This window comes from Ambystoma mexicanum, chromosome 2q (genome assembly GCF_040938575.1).
Source record: "Ambystoma mexicanum isolate Mex_15411 chromosome 2q, UKY_AmexF1_1, whole genome shotgun sequence".
Classification (NCBI taxonomy): domain Eukaryota; kingdom Metazoa; phylum Chordata; class Amphibia; order Caudata; family Ambystomatidae; genus Ambystoma; species Ambystoma mexicanum.
In genome coordinates, this window is record NC_090924.1 from 874,018,517 (window position 1) to 874,039,892 (window position 21,376).

Sequence of the window (21,376 nt, forward strand, 5' to 3'; positions counted from 1 at the left end):
TTCTGCAGTAATCACAAGCCTAACTGAAAGGCAGTCCAGTCCCTAAGATGAGAGGAGCCTATTGCTCAAATGTACTTGCAATGCTGGCGCACGCGGTAGTGCAGATGGCCGAAACAGGGTCTCTTGTAGGGTCTGTAGCAGCTCAGGAAGGTGGGTGAGGGGATGTAGAATAACTTCCCACTATTCGTGGGGGGTCTCCCCAACAGGGCAGAGCAGGTTCCAAGAGTTGGAAATAGTTCGCACTAGCATTGGAAAGGAGAGGGGCCGTCAGGGGCCACTCGTGCGTAAAAATGGATGGATGCGCTAGGGACCACTGGTAAGGGTTGCAATTATTCACCGACAACCGGTGCACCCCGGACCAAACTGCAACAGTCGAATCCACTTCGGTTGCAGGTTCAAATGCAGCAATCTCGCAGCTCTGCGGCTTTCAGCGCCAAAGTTACATCAGTGATTCCCAAACGGGCCAATGGCGATTTCTCCACTTCTGGTGGATGGATCAGGCCAGTTCTGCTGTAGCAGCTTCAGGGCACAGAGGGGCACAGCTGCAATGAGTTTGCTAAGTTTGTCACCGCGGCTGGGCAACATGGTAACCGTGTGTACTCTAGTTTGGGTGCTCTCTCTTTATTCCAGACCTGGGAACGCCAAGTATACGAAATTCGGTGTGTGAGTGCCGTGGACACAGAGCTTGCGATGTACCAAGTTTCGAGGGCCTCCTCAAAACAGCGTCAGTGACAGAGCAAAGATCCTGTGTAAGCTGGTTGGCCCAGGGACAATTCTGAGAAGGCTTACTTTCAGGGTTTTATGAAGGTGCCGAGACTAGTTGGTCCCACAATTCCAATGGGTCGAAGCGTCTTTGCAGACCTTCTATGATGACCAGATGCAGAGGGGTCCAGCGGGACGACAGAGGGCACAGGGTGCCAAACCTTCCAGCCGTGCCACCAGCGGTTCCTCGACTCGGCTTCTTAGTTTTAGGATACTTGGATCCTATCCTTTGTTCAGTGAGAACTCCAGAGATCGACCTGGTATGGGTGTTTGGAGCCTTCTCTTATCCAAAATCTCCTTCGCGCCAAAACAAAGAGGACCCAATGGGCGATCTGCTCACATACAGGCATACCATACATGGACCAATCATGGACCACAGTGGTCCCAGGCATTCACAGCACACCAGACTCTCTGGCACCCAGGATATGTATTGGAACCAGACAGTCCAGCCCACATCCTGGAAGCATGCAGAGGCCCGCGAAAGCTTGGCGTTTTGTGGGAGAATGCATGCCCAAATAAGGACTGACCCAGGTCGGATCGACCTGGGGAATCTGAAGGGGCAAGATGTCCAAAGGACAGGACAAAGAACCTTGTGGCATAGTCATTTTGGAGCCAGGCCACCTATTTGTGCCAAACGCGGTAACCGCGGTTTACCTGGCAGGAAAGTGTTAAAAATACATGAAAAGATAAGCTGCCACCAGCATTGTCCAAGGCACACCTGCACTTGTAAAAACAACCTTTGAGAGTAACTAAGGCCTTTAGAAATGACAGGAAGCCCCAAGTGCACTTGCTACATGTTGCAGAAAAGTTGCAGTATTGACAAGGACTAAGGGAAACAAAGTCTCCCAGTAATGACTACCTTTAAGCACATGTCAGTTTCCCCATAACAAAGTGAGCAAAAAAACCCAGGGAAGTACAGCAGAAGTCTGTGCTCCACTGGCAAAGTCAGACTATGGTGTATAGCATCAGCAAAAAGTTGGGGGGTACACAACTGGAGGGGAAATTACAAATGAAATGGAAATCTTTCCTTACAACTATGAGCTTGAGTGAATATCACAGAACTGTTGATGTTTGCAGGTTGTTTTGGGGGAGGTCTGATGAGATGTTGTGACAGGTGAAGACCCACGTGTGTACTGCGAATAAATAGAGGCCCCGCCCAGGCAGGGATTCCCCAGAGCGTTAAACTGGCTGACGTGAGGCCGGAGAGCGTAGCAGCCTAAAATACTTATCTGCAACGTGCGGCTCAACTTACTCACATCTAGTGACATAAACCCAGCAAACCAACTGACACATTCGGTTCGGCTTTTGGCATCAGGGAGCTGCTATAAGCCCATTTATGTGTCCCTCAAAATAGCACACAAAAATATGTAAATGCCACACATGAGTGCATTGTAAAAATGTAAATGTCACACAAGCACAAAGTTCATACATGGCAAACAAAATGTGCAGGTAGGAGCAACAAACTTTTTTTTCTTCTATTGCATATTATGTAATACTATATTTTTATCTGTACGTAAGTGATAGCCGCCCTTAAAATATAAGATATTTTAGTAATGGGCATAACGAAGACAATCGATGGCTATAGGAATCTCAGTTAAAGTGGTGGCCGTTTTAGAATGCTAACGATCTTAACACAAGCCAACGTAAATATAGTGTTTGTCTTCGTTAGAAAGGACCAGTCAGCAAGATGTGAGTTAAGGAAACAATATTCGATATTGAAAGTAAAATAAATATAAACTATGGTAATTATAATGTAACCTTTAAACCAGCTTTCGAAATCGTGTTCTAATCTATTAGAGCCTGTTTATACACTAAAAACACCAGTTTGATTACCAGGATGTGTATAATTCCTTCCTTTGAATGCACTTGCAGTCAGCCAAAGTTAAAGATGGCCGCCACGTTTTCGCACACTGCTGTCCCTGTCAAATTAGCTCCTCTATTTCGTGCCCCGCATAGGTCTGTGCAGCTGGGGGCGGTGCCTTGTGCTTTGAACGGCTCGGCGGGTAAGAGTTCGTGTAAACAGTACTGGTTTCGTATGGGCTGCTTTTTGTTTTGGGGATCCTGAGTAATGGGAGCTGTTACAGCTGATATGGACGAGACAGTGGAAGAAACGGCAGCTCCTGAAGTGGGCAAGAAGATCTTTGTCCCACAGCCTCCACCAATCGAGGACTTTGCTATAGTAAAGCCCATCAGCCGAGGGGCATTCGGCAAGGTTTACTTGGCGCGCAAGAAGACGACTGGAAAGCTGTATGCAATGAAGGTGAGGAACTCTAGAGGAAACAAATTGCAACTATTCGTCATTTTCGTGATTTCCCAGTACTTATTGGCCTGCACACCCTCAGCCCTATACCACCGAGCGTCTGTCTTACTCACCAGGCTCGATAGTAAAACAAACTAAAAGGCGACTCTTTTGACCAATCCGCTGCTTTTAGAATATTCTCCATTGTGCTTCTACACTATAAGCAGTTGACGTCATTGCGCAACTGCCAGAATGAGCCCCATATGCTACATATCAATGCTTGGATGCTCTTGTTATAATTGTATTAAAATAACTTTATTTATACAATCATTCTGTACAGTAGTGGCTGAAGCCCCACTTAATCAAACCCTCCAGAATTTTTATTGACTGGATGGTGCAAGATTGGTACATTGCAGGAAAGAGGCTGTGTGCAAGGCTACAAGAGAGCAAGGGGAGTGTAACACTACCCCTGAGCCCACGTTCCTTTCACTTTCTGTACCTCCATGCTCTCTGATTTCTGGCCCACCGCCCCACTGCATCCGCTGTGCTCTCTTGCCCACTTGTGTATAGGCGCGTTATAAATGCCATATCATATCACTGCTTCCCCCTCTGACCCACTGCTCTCCCTCTGATCTCCCTTCGCGTTTTTGCCTACCACGCCACAGCTCACCCACCACTCCCCTCTCACTCCCTTCTCTCACATATTGTGACAATTTTTCAATTTTTGAAGAAAACTGTAGATTTTGTCCTAAAAAAAAAATGGGGCATCTAAAAATAGAGCAGAAGATGTGCTGTTTTTAGATAAGCCACTTTTGGAAATGAGCAGGCCACCTTAATCTCAAAGGGACCTGCGCATTTCCACGGGGCAGAGCTGTAGCGCAAATGATGCGCTGGCCAGCCACCTTGAACACATTTCTGTTAGAAATGTTCTCCCGACAATGGTCTACAGGCTACCCGTGTATTTCACTGTGACTGGCCATTAAGGGTCCTGCCACTGTTAATTTTCTTTTTTTTTTAAAGTTTGCATGAGTCAGTAGGGTCAGTAAAGATCCTGTAAAGCAGTGGCATCCCTCGTGCACGTATTTAAAGTGTGCGCATAGAGTGGCCTGCAATTTCGCAACATTTAAAAGCGCATCTTGCTTGTCAATTTGGCATATGCTTTTAAATGCGCGGAAACGCCACCTGATTTGCTCAAAGGGGTGAAAAAGGACATCTGAATGGGCGCATATAAGAAGCGTCCATTCAAATGTCCTTTGTGGATCTGACTGCTTTTTATTTTTTTTAATTTTTGCTCAAGTGATGAAATGTGCTTGTGCATTTCATTTCTTGAGTCCAAAAAAATAAGAGTTGAGCCCCTTGGCACATTTTTGTGGGTGTTTTTGCAAACACAGCCGTTTTTGCGCTTTTTTGCAAAAACTGCCGTTTTTCACTGCATTTTGCGGGATTGCAAAATCGCTATAAGCTGGAGGGTCGTCTGCTTAATGTACCACCCATATACAGTTTGCAGGAACCACTTGCAATTATTTATCCTTAGCATCAGCGATCAAAAGTTGTAAATGCTTTAAACTAACTTTGGTTATAACAAGTTAACAACCCCATCCCAGGACCTCCTTCCAATACAGCGCGGCCTTAAGGCAAGACCACCACATGTGATATCCATCTCCCTCGCTTCCGCATTTCCTCCAGCAAGTGGCCGGGTATTTAGGGTTCATTTTGTGCAGCCTATGGAGGGGTCAAATACCACAAGACTAATCTTATGAGCCGTCTCCCTGATGGCTGTACATTTGGAGGATTTCTGTGTTCTTCTCCAGATTTGCGTCCACTCGTCCTCAGTGATGGGAGCCCCCAGATCCCTTGCCCAATGTTCCATATATGAGAGTGTGTTGAGAGTGTGTCGCTCCTTTTGTGCCATGTCCAATAACCTGTACAGTCTGGATATCGCCCTTGATTTGTTCCCTTCCTGTGCATGCTCTATTTTACCCACCTGGCTAGGGATGCTGATGGTTACTGCAAAAGGTTTGTGCAGCCTATTAGTAATTGGGATACCCCTGCTGGTCTAATCCTCTCCGTCCTGGCCTTGCATGCTATCAGACATCTCACTGGTCACAGCTTAGGTTGATCTGGGAGCGACATATAATAGACTGATTTGAGTCCCGTCTTTGTTATCTATTAATGTAATATGAAAAGGATTTCCTGTCTACTTCCAATGCTCTACGTCTAATACCCTTTTGCAAGATATGAGACAGAGTAGCATTGTTATTGTGGCTGATGTTGCTTTCCTCCTTAAATCCTCAAAATCCGTCCAACCCTGAAATAATCTCAGAACCTTGTACATGTCCCATATACTTGAAAGGTGGAGGTGATAAAAGACGTACCACTCTGAGGAGCTTGCAAAATTGTGCTCCCCTTCTGGCTGACTTTCCACACTAGGATACTCTTCTGATACCACCGATCTACAAGTGTCAATCCTTGTGTACGCGTTCCGCTGAGCTGCTAAAGCTGCTCGGAAATAAACCTTGTGAATTGCAATTGCTCAAGTGGGATGTACGTTCCTCGCCATACACCAGCTATGCCATTTTGACCAAACAGTCTTGTTTGTTTTTCTAGTTCCTGGGGCCCATGCTTCTTCCATGATTAGTTAGCTACTCCCCAAGTCCTGGCAAGCGCCAGACTCGCTGGAAACAGCTCATGCCATTAGCCTTCGTGTCCCTTCCTCTACCGATGGGTGAAACTCCCCCCGTCGGTCCTTGTAATATCGCTCATATTGTGGGAGTAGTATCGGCTTGTTGTAAGACCCGGAACCAGACCTGGCTCTCCCAGTCTCGTGCCGCTAGCACTAGCCTTGACCTCTGCCTCCGTACCTACGCTAGAGTTCCTGGGATCATGGCGAATGGCAGGAATGCATATTCCCTCTCTGGACCTCATATCTGGACAAAAGGGTCTATTGCCTCCGCTTCCGGGTCTGGTCTTCAGCTGAAGAAACGTGTCGGCTATTTGTTCAATCTCAAAGCAAACGAGTCTGCCTTGAATGGACCCCAAACGTCAGTCCCGCAGACTCTGAAACACTGATCTAACTAACTGCCAGTTGCTGGTGTCCCTCGGATACCTTAAGTTCAAAACTTTTACCTGATTCTGCAATCCTGGGAGGTATTCTGCTTTTACAATGACACTGTTGTGTAGGCATAGGTGCTAAAAGTCTTTAGCTAGTTCTGCTAGCGTCCTGGACCTCTATCCGCCTAGCCAGTTGATGTATTTTGCAGCAGAGACATTGTCCATTTTTAGCAACACACCGCATCCTGCTCCTGTCTTGAGTCCAGCATTTCACTGTGAAGGACCCTGCCAACAGTTCAGGGAATCGATGTGGAGGTCTAATTCCTTTCTGATCATCACCACCCCCTCCCCCATTGTGATGTCTCTGCAGCGGGCTCCCCAGCCCAAACGGCTGGTGTCTGACACTGTTATGAGATCTAGGGAGGAGCCAAATATCGCTCTCCCGTTTCATGCCTCCATGTGGTAGAACCACCACCACATCTGTTCTCTCTTCTGGAGATGTTGGCACTTTCTGTTCGTATTACAGTCCTTGCCTGAGATGTTGAATCTTCAGGCGTTGGAGGGCTCTGTAATGGAGGGGCCCTGGGAAAATCGCCCGAATGGAGGAGGCTAGGCGTTCTACTAATCTGGCTAACTCCCTTAGCGATATGACCTCTCTCACTAGCATTGTTTTGATCTCCTTCTTGATCATGTTTACCTTTGTGATTTTAACCTGCTGTTCTATTAATCCCCCTGTTCGTACTCATTAGACAGAAATCATCCAGGTAAACTATCAACCTGACACCCTGTACCCTCAGGTGGTTGACCATTGGCTACATCAGCTTGGTGAAACGCCACAGGGCCAGTGCCAGCCCGAATAGGAGAATTGTGAACTCGCATCTGTCCTCGCCAGAAGAATTGCCAAAACTGGCCAGGCTTTCAGCGATTGATATCGTCAAGTATGCATCCCTGGCGTGTATCGTGAGTATTGCGTCAACCAGTCTACTAACTGCAGCACGTCTCTCACAGATGGATTCCCTCCACCTTGAAGTGTCTGTACACTAGGAATGTGTTCAAATTAATTAGGTTTATCTCTGGTCTTTCACCTGCCCTACACGAAGGATATATTGCTTGCAAACCCGCTCGAGGTGTCTGTCACTTGCGAAATGGCATTTTTTTTTGTTCCAATTTTGCAATTTCTGTCTATCAAACTTTCATCTTCCTTGTTGAAAACGATGGGCCTTGGCCATACTGTCTGAACTGGTTGCTGGAAGAAATCTAGGTGGAAACCCTGCTCTGTCTCTACTTCCCATGAATCTCGGATAATTCTCTGCATTTTTCTATATGCTGTGCTGTCCTGCCCCATACCTTGGGGTTTACTGACCATGTCTGCAGAACTTGAGGGTCTTGCATCAACCTTACTGGTGCTCGCCTGCTGAGTCCTGTTGCTGGCTCGCCAACCTCTTCCTCTGCCCCTTGCCCGGGACGGAAAGAAGGGGTTCAGTTTAGGATCTTCTTGATCTCTCCAGCTATTCCTGTTGTACTTGGGAATCTGCTGGCTGAGCGGCCCCTACCTCTGCTATACCTCTGGAAAACCTTGCTTCGGAACACTCTTTTAATACATCTGTTTATTGGTTTACAAAAAACACGGTCACATTGCATAAATGCAGTGTACCTCCATATTCAACCTGTAAGGAGGGATGGGGAGCCATGAGTGAAGGGTCCCCAAGGGAGGTGGAGGACATGGGTCGTTGTTCCCACTCACCTGGGCCCCATGAGTCTGACAACATAGGAGCGACCCAAGCCAGCGTTTACACGTTTCCCGTCCATTTCCCTCAGACCTTCAAAAATTCCCAGGGCAGCCCCTAGCATTATATATGCGTTTCTCCAGGGATGCACAGCGGCCATTTCATTAATCCATCGGCTCAGCCCATCTGAGGATCCCCACGTGGAGGCTATTCGTCTTTTCCCCAGCCCTATTGCCACTGAAAGGAACGTCTTTTCGCACTTGGCGCACTCCACCTGGAACACTCTTTTAAAAAAAAAAAAAAGAAATTTATGAAGCCTGAGCCTTGTCCAACGCTGCATACGTGTTTTGCGAATTTCGCCGTTTCCTAAATAAATGATTCTCTAAAGAGTCTCCCTTTTGCAGCTACCGCTGCCGCAGACCTTGCCATTTCCTCTATCTTGACCAATGTTGACCTTCCCCTTTCAGTGGCTATTGTGCTGCTCGCATTTCCCATGAGGCATATTGCTCTTTGGGCCCAACTGGGTAGGATCTCTGGATCAATCTTCTGTTCCGGTGGCTTTGCCTCCTCTGCCATTTTGCAAATCTTTATCAGCCCCAGTATATCTAGGACTTGATCCTGAAACGACATCCACGATCTGTCAATGCCCTTCTGTATCTTTCCATGAAAGAGATAATTTTTTGATCAATCTCTGGCGTATCTGCCGCTCCGTTCGGGACATGGTGTCTGGGTCATTCTGCCTTTTAGTTTACTTCTGGCCTTTTTAGATAACCAATTCTGCAGCCCTTTCTTTATATACGCTGCTACAGGGGCGTAGGAGAAACATAAAATCTGGGGGGGGACAGGGGACACCTTGAGGACTTTACTACTGATGCAAATCGACCCATATTCAAACCAACCTAAGGCAAGGCCAGCCAAGTGCCAAAGCCTTCGTAGCTCTAAAAAAAACAGGTGTTACTGTTGCCTAATACACTTGTACTTAGTGCTGGCACTTTTTCATTAATCTTTTGCATGTACACGCACCGTGTGGGCACTACACAACCGTACAATCTGCATGCACCATATGCATGGCGTATTTACGGCTCTTCACGCATTGTGCGTGCACCATTCCAAAATGTCTGCACGCACACTGTGCACCATACCAACTGCTTTTCACACACGTGTTCATAAAGTTTATCGCCCTACACACACTGGTACAACATATCAACTGATTTACACCCCCCTTTATGCACCACAACTGCAGTTCTACACACACTGGGCCTCGTTACGGGTCCGGCGGTAGCCCTGCCAGTGCTACCGTCCGGTTGCCGCCAGACCCATAAAAATGTATTGGCACCTGACTTCTCGGTGCCCCCGGGCTATTACAAGTCCGGCAGCTGGGAAGTCAGAGGCCGGTAATTTTTTTTAAATCCCCATTCCCATAGGACCCTATGGGAGTGGGTACACGGAAGCACCGGCACCGTTATTAACCGTGTCGATGGCTTTGCCTACCGTGACCGATGTGCCCGGAAGGGTCAGACCTGTCAGGCACAGCGGCTCTGGCAGGCAAACCCGTAGTTTGCCGGTCTGGAAAAAAGGGTGCCGGTGAGCTTACCGGCACCCTTGTTTCTGGACCGGCAAACTTGTAATGAAGCCCACTGTATCATCTCCGCTATCTACATTGGGTGCACAAACCATCAATGTATTATAGCCACTGCTCTACACACACTTTGTGCATGATTCCTACTTCTTATTGCGAACAGTGCTCACCTTTGCCTAGATCCTATGTGATTGGTTTATAGAGTTCTCTGGACAATCCTCATGTGCATCATACCTGAGATTCTCCACACACAGTGTGTACGACACCAACCAGTCTGTACATACACTATGTGGGCAGCACACCAACTGCTCTGCAAACTCGGCTCTCTGCAATCAAAGTGTGAACCATGTCTACCTCTTTGTGTTTACCTTATGTGCCTAATACATAACTACCCCTCTGCACACACAAAGTGCACCATATTGATATTTGTGCAGTCGCCACATGTGCATCATACCTACCACGATGCACAAATCAAATGCTCCATCCCTACTTTGCTCACAAAACAAAGATAATGGTCTTCTCTCCTCTTTGGACTCCCTGCCTCCCATCTTGCTCCCCTCAAATCTACCATTCTGCCATCCGTACCCTCTGTCTTCTCGCTCCTCAGGACTCTATTTCCTCCTCGCTTTCTCACCTTCCGTTCCAGAACGGAACTATTCTAGGGCATTTCCACCATATGTGGGCCGCTGTGCTCTCCAGACCGCAACCCCTCTAGCAGGCCCCTGAGGTTTCCAGGTATATGCGATTTTAGGCGGGCACGAGTGTAATGCCACCCATATAGGTTCTTTACCATGTCTCCTGTAGTTGGGAATCTTTGGCCAGTTTGTGGATCCCTCTCCAGTTTTTCCCAGTCTTCCCTCCCGATCTATCGCCCCAGCATCTGTTCTCATTGACTCATATAGTTCCATGCCGCTCTGGGGGTAGTGTCGTCAAGGATTCTATATAGATCAGATATCAATCCCTTTGAGCCGTCATGTGTCAGAAGGAATTTTTCGAATGGGGTAACCCGCCTAGTGGCTGCATCTCTGATTCCTGGAATCAACAACCAATGCCTTAGCTGCGCGTATCTCAGCCTCTCCCCTTCCTCCACTCCAAACGCTTCATTGCAGTCTATGGAAGAACGTATGGCCTGCCCCTGGAACATATCCCGGATTACTCTGCAACCCCCCCCCCCTCCCTCCATTGCCCAAATTCCCCCTGTTCCTTCCTTGGGGTAAAGTCTCTATTATTAAAGATGGGGGTGAAAGGGGAGGGGAACGTCTTGATTGCGTTTCTCCCCACCAGTTTGTGCCGATCCATCCAAAGCACAAGAAGTACCAGAGATTTGCGGTTGGCGACTAGCACTTTCAGTTTCGGGTCCTGCCGTTCGGTTTGACCTCCGCCCCGGGGGTTTTCACCAAGCTCATGGTGGTTGTGGCAGCACATCTCAGGAAAGCGGGATTCGCGTCTACCCCTACCTGGACGATTGGTTGATCAGGGCGCACTCTTCCGAGCAAGTCCTGGATCATCTGTCCGTCACCTGCCAATCCCTTCACAAGCTGAGCTTCTCGCTCAACTTAAAGAAGTCTCACTTGATGCCAACTCAGCGGCTCCAGTACATTGGAGCAGTGCTCGACACGTCCCTGGGGCACTGGTTTCCTCCCCAGGTGAGGGCTCTTCACATTCAGCAGATGGTACACAGGTTTCGACATGCTGTGAGTGTGGGGAATTGGCTGAATGTGTGGGGAATTGGCTGAATGTGTGGGGAATTGGCTGAATGTGTGGGGAATTGGCTGAATGTGTGGGGAATTGGCTGAATGTGTGGAATGGCTGAATGTGGGGAATGGGTGAATGTGGGGAATGGGTGAATGTGGGGAATGGCCGAGTGTGGGGAATGGCTGAGTGTGGGGAACGTACGTAATATGCATTGATATGCGGGAACATTCGAATGAACATATAATCATACCACACCTCACGCCTACTCTCCTCTTTACACCATCACTCAAATAGAACACAGGGATACTATGACACCATTCGGTATAACTGTTCTCATATCAACATCGCTCACTCCCCATCACTCTAAGTAACCACCGCTGGTTTAACACCCCCAGCCAGGCGTTTCTCCTCAGGCCTAACGCAGCCACTCTCGAGCTGGATTAATTCTGCCGGAGCGTACACATTCTCCTGACCTCTCAACCACCACACCTACCACTAAGAAGCAGCTACCACATTAACCACGCACCAGCTGCACACATACTTTGTGCGCACACGCACCTTTTGTCTCTCTTCACCCTCTCTACTGACTCGAACCTCGGTTCCCAAGGGCGTTCAACCTACCAGCGCCTTCAGACCATACCAATGGTATATAAGGCGCTATATAAATGCAAAATAACAATAACAGACGCCCGCTACTAGTTTGGTTGTCGTGCTCTTGTACGTGTGTTGCGGCCTGTGTTGTTTTGGCAGCCATAATACCTCACTTAAGTCGTGCTACATCACTGCCCTGTCCATCGCGGCCCATTGCTTGTCCCCTTTCCCCACAAACCATTCCTTAAGCACCCGGAGTTGCGTTGCCTCATAGTATTGTTCCCCCTTTACTCTTGTTATACCAGCGGCCTTGTCCCTCTGTGCCTGCATCCCTTGAGAGAATGGAATCAAGTCATCCACCAACCTCTGACCTTGTGAGGGTGTCTCCAAGCCTGCACATAATGCTTTTCGCACTATTAGACCCATGCTGGGTACTGTCCTTTTGTAGCTTATGTGGCGTTCACTGTACTCTTCACTAGAGCTGCGCATTGTTTTTATTGATGGTGGGTTTCTGCAGGAGTCTTGGGCCTGCATCTGTCTTATCAAGTATATGTAGCTGATCTTTAGTGGTTCTGGGTGTGCTCTGTCACAGAACCTCAGGGTTTTTTGGGACTGCACCCCTCTTTATAACCAGTCTCTTGCTGGCGTTCGCATTCAATTCTGCTTCCTAGATTGTGCAGTCAGACTGCCGCCATTAGATTGCTCTGTACGGTGATAGTCTCAGCTTGTATAAAATTGTAATCTCTGAGCTTTCTCCTGCTCCTTATCTCTCTGATTGTATTCTGCTGTCTTTCATTGAATCTATCCCGCGGAAGTCGTAACTGATTGTACCGTCGCGCTCCTAGCATCCAAGGGATAGTGCCTCCTACGTTTTTCAGTGTGCTTGTAGGCGCCGGACCCTGAAAGCTTGTCATGCTCTGCCACGCTCAACATCTGTGGAAACTTTCTGCCTTCCCCGCACTAGCTGCCTGTGTAGGCTTGGGTGCGCGGGTTCCTGATATTGTTAGATCTCTAAAATAACCAGCCCTACAGATCAAGTATCTGTGACTTTTACTCCCTAAAAATAGGCAAATACTCAGAAAAAATAAAAATGGGGAGTACTACCAACAGGAAACTGACGCATAGGAGCTTGTGCCCCTGCTTTGACCCACACAGCTAGCTCCACGGATATGTTTGGACCAGTAGTAGGCATAAGGCAAGAGAAAGAAACTACTATTATTACTGCCTGATCTGAAGAGGTATAAATTAAAACTATTTTTATTGGCATTTTCTTTTAAACCACTCAGAACATCAACATCAGCCCTCCTACTTTGCACCCCATCTGCCCAACACCACCCCTACCCCTCGCATTGTCCTTGGGTATAAGTTCCAGTAGTCATATACATATCCTAGGCTCCATTGGAACCAGAGTTGGTTCCCTTTTCACAGTAAGTCCAGTATTCTGATGTTTTACATGCACCATTGTTGCATGTAATCACTCTTCAGGTACTCTTAATAGTTCTCCCCAACCTTTCCAGAATGTATTTGCTTCTCCTTGTGTCTTGTATCTTGTATCTGAGCCATTCCATTGCCACTATCTCCCATGTTTTATGTAGGCAATTTATCACAGAAGGGGGGGGGGGTGTTGTTTCCAGTTTTTAGTTAATCACCAGCCAAGCTGCTATTAGTAGCGTCATCCGTGCTTTCTTTAGTGGTTTCGAAGTAGAATGCATTTCCGGGTTTAAGAGCCCACATATGCTTTCTCCCAAAGAGAGGGTGTGCACTTCCGGTATCATGCGATCTATCTGTCCCTTAATGTCTTCGCAGAATCTCTTGATCTTAGGGAATCTCTTGATTTTAGGGCAGCCCTACCATATATGCTTCCTGTCCCTTTCCCCTTTACATCCACTCCAACACACCTGGGATACTGTAGTATACATTTTGTATACGTTTTTGACCTCGTCGGTTTTCGGAATGTTGTTCCACAGCTCTTCCCAATGATCCTGTGGGATGCATTCTCCCAATGTCCCCTCCCAGGCTGTTTGGTAAGGCAAGATCTTCTGAGTATTACTGTCCTGTAGTATCGACTACATGATCGACAATTGTTTTTCACCGGAGTGTGTAATTTATATATGCTTCAAATCTCGTCAGTTGTCTTGTTGCAGCATACCCTGTCTGTCAGTGGCTGGCCTCCCTTGGCCCTGCACCCTCACTGACCAATGAGGAAAATAATCTTGGGGTCATCTTCGACTCCCATTCTCTACTTCTCCTCTCACATCTCGGACATGTCCAAAAAAGTCCCACTACCAACTGCACCTCCTCCGAGGTATTCTACCTTCTCACTTTCCCTCAGAGGCTCACCACGTCGAGAGCCGCTGGACTATTGCAATCTTCCTACTTCTACTTCCCGTCCTCTACAACTCATCCAGAACAGAACCGCAAGACTTATCCTTGGCCTCAAGCCCAGAGGCCGCATCTCTCTGGTGCGGAAATCCCTCCACTGGCTCCCCATTGCTGCAAGGATCAAGTTCAAGACCCTCTGCATAATCCACAATGCTTTCTGGGGTCTGGGCCCGCACTATCTACAACGCTCTCTTGTTAAGTACTCTCCCTCTAGAGTCCTCTGCTCGTCGTCCTCCTACTCTAACTATTTGGGGGTAGGTCTCTAACCTCTGAAGGTGCCTCCCTCTGGAACCGCCTCCCTGCCTCTTTCTGTCTTGAGCCAGAGCACCTTAAGTTCCGGAAATTCCACAAGACCTTCCTCTTCTCTTCCTCCTTCTCACTCCCTCTCCCCTGCTAACCTTCTTCCTTTTTTTTTTTTTTTCTTTTTTTTTTCTCTCTCTCCACCCTCCTTCCTTCTCCTCCCTAACTCTGTATCACTGGCTTCACAACTCTCGGTAAAAGTTCACTACTGGTTTGCTTTCTTTAGCTTTTCATCAGCGTGCGCGCAACCTTCAATTGTGAGATGCACTGTTGCAGCTTCAATCTTTCTTTGACACAAACTGGTCTTTCACTAACTCACTGGTAGTTTGTATTCCTTTCTTGTCTCTGCGGCTTTGATTCACGAGTCATGGTTGATCCCACAGCCACAGCCTAGGCCTCGCCTCCCCAACGCTTGTCGTTCACCGGGTAGGTTCGCTGGCCTCCTTGAAACACAATGCAGTATCTCAGATTTGTCTTTCTCCGCGTATCCTTCACGGTTTACCGGAGTCAACAACCTCCTGCAGGGATCTTCAGGGTTTCCCTACCCTTCGCTCTAGTCCTTCGATCAGTAACTTTGCTCCAGTGGGTTTGCCATTGCCCCGAAAATCTTCTACTGCACGTGTCTCGCCTTATTCAGAGTATCTCTCTTCTGCCTTTTATCCGTGTGGGGGGAGCTAATGGGTATCAGATGTATGCAATTAAGGTCAAGTGCCTGACCTGATTAACTGGACATGTCCAATGAGATATGCAAGTGTTAGCCTCTTTCCTCTGTCACCCTCTTTCTTTGGTCCAGTTTTGTGTAGAAAGGGGGGCGGAGTTGGGATATTGGAGAATCCTAAAAATAGGATGGATTATGAGCATGGGAAATGGGGGAATACCGCGTCCCACCATCGGTTTCCTCATCCCCACTCCGCAAAGATCCCCCACCCAGGTGATCCTCCCGCACTGCTCCACCCCCAGGTTCTGGATCCAAAGACGATGGCCATTCCATGTCAGGTAAGCATGCTATTCAACCCAACATATAATATCCCACAAACGTCCCCAACGACTCTTGTTGCGTTCAGGCTCAGCCGCTTCTCACACTTAACCAGTGTTTCACCTCCCCTCCCTGCCAGTCTTGCATGCAGCAGCAGGATGCCTCTACTTGGCGTTCGTAAAATGAAGTTAATGATGGGAGGTGTACAGCACCTGCCAGTGAACCCCCCCCCCTAACCAGCGGTCCCAAAAGTTGACGTGTGCCCTTCCCACCTTTGCAGTGAGGCGCACTGCCCCCCCCACCCCCGGCCCTGCAATTTGATAGTTGCATGATGGCCTACTGCGTGTTCCTAAGGGGCCAGACGCACCCACTTCATCCATTCGTGCCTGCGCCCCCTCGAGCTGTCAAAGAAGTGGGAGGTGCCATTGTGCAGTACTTTTAGCTTAGTGTGAAATATTTGCATGTACTTCAAGCCTACCTGTTGCAGTCTCTCCTTCGTGAGTCCAACCCTGTCTCTGAAATGTATCCCTGTCTCTGTAGTTTGAGCTTCGCAATTGGAGGTCTCGGAGGTGCCCTGGTGGGGGTCTTCTGGCCAAGGACCTGTGGGCCCGTTTGAATGTGAAACCATGCAACAGGGTGTCTGCCGCAACCTGATGCAGTAGCATATTTTCCACTTGAAACACTTGTGTATAGGCGTGTTATAAATGCCATATCATATTATCATATCATATCACAAATGCCGTGGGTTCCCTTCCCTCTGTCCCCTCCGGCAGGCCTAGTATCCTTATGTTCCGCTGTGCTCTTCCCTCAGCATCCTATGCTCTATTTTCCAGCGCTACCACTTCAGTTTTAGCTCTTGCACCTCAGACAGGGCCTCTGCAATATTTTTCTTGTTTTCGTCGGCCTGCCTCTCCATCGACTGCACCCTACCTGCCAGTGCCCGGACATCCTGTCGCAGCAACACCACGTCTATCCTGACCTAGTTTATTCCCCTTGCGGAGGCATTTTGTAGCATCACTATGGCTTTTAAGATTTGGTTCTCCGCTTTTGCTTCCAGTTTGGAAGTGCAGCCTTCCGTTTGGGGCCTGGCTGCCTCCCTCCCGATTGCGTGCAAAGGCTTCCATCCTGGATTGTCTGGTTTTGCTCTTGTGCTGCCTGTCCTGTATGTGCTCAGTGCCCAACCCCCTCCCTCCCTTTGTGGCACAATACCAGCTAGCGGCTGCACACCCAGTTTCACCATTGAGGTGTAGTTTGTCAGTTTTCCAGGTCCAAGCCTGTCCTGTGAGGTCTATAGCCCCCTGCTGGGGGGAGTTTTCCCCAACGCTGTGCAGCATCCCTGGTGCGGTCCCATTTGTTATGGGTAGACTACCAGCAATGCCCAGTCCCTTCCTCATGGCACCTCCTCCCCTGCGGGCTACTGTGTCAGCGTTGTCCTTGGGCTAGACACCCCACCCAGTGTGTGCAGGTGCTCCTTTGTGGCTGTGCCCTGTCCGATGTCGCAGGGCACCCACTGATTCTCTGGCGTCAGGTAGTGTGCCTGTGGCCAGGCTTCTCTTCCTGCTCTCCATTGTTCATCCCTGCACAGCTGTCCTGGCCCCCATTCTGCTGCCTTCACTGTTGTATCTTGCTAGGTTTGCCCCATCTGTGGTTCATTACTGCCACTTCCCATCGTGCTGCCTTGCTCCACTGCACTACAATCTCGGGTGCGATGTCGCCCTCTAGATTCAGTGTGGCCGCCCTCTGCTTATGGCACATTTTGGCGAGTGCGGGCAGTGTTGCTGCACACTTCTCACATTGCGGCTCTGTCCCTCCCAGTGTGGCAGCATTCTCTCTTCCTTACCCTGTCAAGGCTTAGGTCCCTGCCCCCTCCGCTTCGAGGGCAAGTTGTGTAGAAGTGATAAGTCTTTCACGAAATTATTCAACTTCAATTAATCTTCCTGCATATTGGATTTTTGTGTTAGGCTATTGTGTGTATCAAACGAGGCTTTATTGATATTTGGGCATTGGAGGGACCAATCGCTTAGTGATGGTCTCAAGAGCGCGTTTTCTTCTTTTGACTTCCCAAGCAGGACTTGGTGCTCACCCGGGCTCCCCTCCTCAATGTCCTTCTCCCCCCCGCGGGTGCCCAGGCGCTCGTGTGGGATGGGCTGTGCCTCTCACGTCATTTCTTCTCCTCCTCTGCTCGTTCGGAATGTCCTCCTCCAGTCGTCCACAGCGGGGGTCTCCCTCAGCAAACTGCTGCACTGTGCTACACTGCTGTCCGCTGCTTGCTTGTTGCGATGCACTGTTGGCACCACCCCGCTCCTGTGTGCCTCCAGTTGACCTCGGTCGCTGCCCCAGTGTCTCCTCTGCCTTCCGGGTTGGCCGCTATGCCTCCCGCCTCACTCAGTGTGTTCTCTGCCCTTTTGGCAGGCTGCCGTTTATCCACCTCCACCCAGCAGGTCACTCACTCCCAGGGCTGCCTTCCTTACCTCTGCTTCACTGGTTCTTCTCCAGCTCCCTGACTCGGCGTTCACCAGGCCGTTGCTTCGTTCCTGTTTTCTGTCACTCGGACACCAGGGTTCTCTCCGAGCAGCCCCACAGATTGTGCTGAGGCGCTTTCTGCCCGCCTTAGCTTCTGCTGCTCTGGCCACCTGTTCAAGCAGCAGGCACCATTTCCCATCACTGGCTCCTCTGATGTTGCCCATCTTTTTTGCAGTTCTCCAGCCTCCTCACTACTTCTTCGTGGATAGTCCTCGCCGCTACCGCCAGTGGTCGAGCGGTCGGGAGCGGCGCTCCTGTACTTTTTTAAATGACCTTTTACAGCTCCTATACTTTTATTTTAAAAGGAAACCGTGCACTATGCTGAACGTTCCCTTAAACAGCAGGTGCAAGTGTTTGGGGGTGTGTATTGTGTGTGGGAGGGGACGAGGTGATGGGGTTTGTGGGGAGTGGGTGCAGGCCAGCAAGGAACATAGTTCCACTACTTCTTTTCGTACACTTCGGCCACTGGCTACCGCGTCCAACCGCTGAGTACCACCCCCAGGGGGGCTATCTGGTAACAGCCTCATTTCCCTGGCCTAATGGAAAGGGTTTCCTGCCTCTGGGAGAAGTGACAACATCCAAGGATTCGTCACAAGAGGTTGTGGAGTACAAGACTCAGTGTATGAAGGAGCGGTTTGATACTTTGAGTGAAGAGGTGTCATGTGACGGATGGAGAAATGGTCCATGTAAAGAAACCAGGTTTGTTCTGAGGTGGCGAAGCAGATACTGGGGTCCGCAACAGATCAGGAATGTGTTGGATGACGCAGTGGTTTTGGAGGATGGTAAGATGTGGAATAAGGTTAAGATTGCAAGAAGGAATGTGGGATGATGTAGTTTGCTTAATTGGTATTGTGTTGGGATTTGGGAGGGGAGATGCTTATGTTATATGATGCTGAAGAGTGAATAGTGTTTGCTTATGAATATGTACATGCTGTGGGCTAGCAGCACGTATCGTCTATATAGTTGAGTGTTCTAACATAGAAGGTAGGTGTGTGAGAATGTGGTGGAAACCGCAGTTGGTTGTTGGGGAATAGAGAGTGAAGAGGACGGTGTAGCCGCGGGCTTGATTACCCACAACTTGACTGCCTTACTTCAAATAAAGGAACATGTGCATTGACTTCAAGCGTGTGACTCGCCTTACTTCATCCTCCTTTTTACCCTGGGCATTACCTTCAGACTGGAGAGTGCGTTGTGTAAATAAAGAGATGGCAGGGATTGAAAATAAGGCTGCACTCAAGCAAAGAGGAAGGCAATAGATATGAACCTTACTCGGCCGGTGTACGCCCTTCCCGATTCCCCCAGCACCAACTTGGCTCGCCCTGTGTTATCCGGGACTCAGGCACCCACTGTCCAGTTCAAATTCTCTGAGGCCTTCGTCTCTGAAGGAAAACTTATTTCGGGAAGCAGCTACACAATCCTTCTGTAATAACCATCACACACAAAGGTAACCAGAGTAAGTGCGCAGCGCGGTTTATTTTCAAGGGTATATTTATACAGAAAAGCTACAGAAGAAAGGTACACGTTTAGACAAGATAGGGAATGCTGCTTCTCACCAGCGCCTATGATATGATGCACTATTCAAAGGCTAAAGGGCATAATGTACGAGTCACCTAGACTGTCATTTTTATTTCAAAGACCGATGCCTGGCATTAGGCTGAACTGTGCATCGGGAGAACGTACGAGTCGCCCTGACTTGTGACATTTTTATCTAAAAGAAAGATGTCTTGCCTTAGACTACTGTGTTTTGGAGAGACTCCTGCTTCATTGTTTTGGCAGGAAAACTGTAGTGACCCAGGTCTTAGTTCAGCTTGTGGTCGCGAGCAAATTTCTGAAAAAAAGTTTCAGTGCAAGCATTGTTCAAGCTTATGTGGCAAAATGTAGAAAGTCATAAATAGCAACCTAACGCTATGGTCGCCCTACGTCTATTTTGACCAGGAGCAGTTATACTTCAGACCTCCATTTTATTTAAGTATTTTTTGCTGACCTGAGGCAAATATATTAACACTGCAGACTGGGGCAAATGACTAGTAAAGTGGGATATGAAGGGTTGTATTTAATCATGAATAGGCCTCGTAGGGGCTCTTCTACAATGCTAGAATTGTATGTCTTTCTCTCTCAATATATCTCTTTGTGTTGTTAATTTATGTTCACTGCCTTATTAATCGAAGATGAAAAAATTGTAAATAAAACATTAGGGGAAACAAATTCATTAACCACTATGCTAACTGATGGGTTGTGGTAGTTTGTCAATATCATCCCAATAACAGGTTTCCTCATGCCCAAAGTGGCTAAGCACCTTGCCACGGAACATCCAGTCCACTCTGTTCAATGGCTTCTTGGCTTCAACTGCTTGTAGGATCGACTGGTGGAAGAATCTAGAGGGCATGTCAGTGCATGGCAATGTTGTTCTGAACTATTGGTTAGTCCTGTCACTTAATTTCACTTCCATATTAATCAAGGCACTTCTCCAATTAAGGAAGAAAGGTCCATTAGATGGGAGAACAGAGAGGCAGCAGGGCATTTGTTGATTAAGAGCTGTGACATCACCTGGATACTTTTTTTTAATGGGGTTTTGTGATTGTAGCCATGAGTTCTGCTGTGATTGGAAGCTTCAGAGCTTCTTTGTGCTTCCATGAGTATAGGTATGGTTACAGATGCATGCATATGTTTTGTTGAGCGTCCGGGTGTGGGGGAGGAGGGTGGTCACGTGAGTCTGAGGAATACAGCATTGTGTAGAAATCCTCAGAAGCTTCACACACTATTTTCTTACCTGTAATAACCCGATTGTATGCAACTTTACTTTAGCATCATAAATTCTAAGATCTGAATAATTAGCCCACGCCAGACACCAAGGCATACAATAAGAAGCATTGTACTTTGCAATGCAATATGAAGGTTTGCACATCAGGTTGCCTGCGATTTAAGTAGCATCATTAAAGTAAATGCTGCTCATTCTGTAATGTAGACCTCGAACATATTCTTCATTTCTTCAAAGCCACCTTAAAATGCAAGGCAAGAGTGCAGCAGTCTCTCTGTTGGGAGTATTGGAGAGAAAGTTCCTTTTCGTTTTTCAAATAATTGAAATGCGGCGGTAATCGGGGTGACGCAGTTTTATTAAACCAACCGTATTCTGTTTTGCGGGGGTCATTACTACTGTTAAATTGTATTATTATTATTATTTTTTTAAAGTTAGTCGCCCCATTACTTTCCTAAAGGCGTAAATTGTACTTTGTGTGTAATTACAGTATGGCTGCAATAGAACCCTGCATTGTCCATTGGCTTTCAGTAAAGTTGGGGCCCTATCTAATAGTAACACGCTTTGCTGGGGCAGCTTTTAGAGCGTAGGGAAATGATTCTTTTTTGGAACCATGGAACCATAGTTGATGAATTTCAATCTGACGGTATCCCTGGGTATACTTTTTTTTTTCTTCTAGATCCTCATACTTGTCCCTCAAAGACTGCACCTTTTCTTGCAGCATTGCAATATAGGTTTCCGTCTAGGATCTTATGTTTCAGGTTTGCCAAGTCATATTCACTCGTGACAATCCTTT

The 21,376-nt window shown here is 48.0% G+C and overlaps 1 protein-coding gene across 1 annotated transcript in view; it reads left to right on the plus strand.

The window, feature by feature from the left end:
* Window positions 1-2,729: 2,729 nt before the first annotated feature.
* The window catches only part of MASTL (microtubule associated serine/threonine kinase like), a 1,019,298-nt gene continuing 1,000,651 nt past the window's right edge, over window positions 2,730-21,376 (plus strand). Inside the window, exon 1 of the mRNA XM_069648115.1 lies at window positions 2,730-3,022. Coding sequence (XP_069504216.1) covers window positions 2,831-3,022 — 192 coding nt within the window. The 5' untranslated portion in view covers window positions 2,730-2,830. The remainder of the gene's footprint in view (window positions 3,023-21,376) is intronic.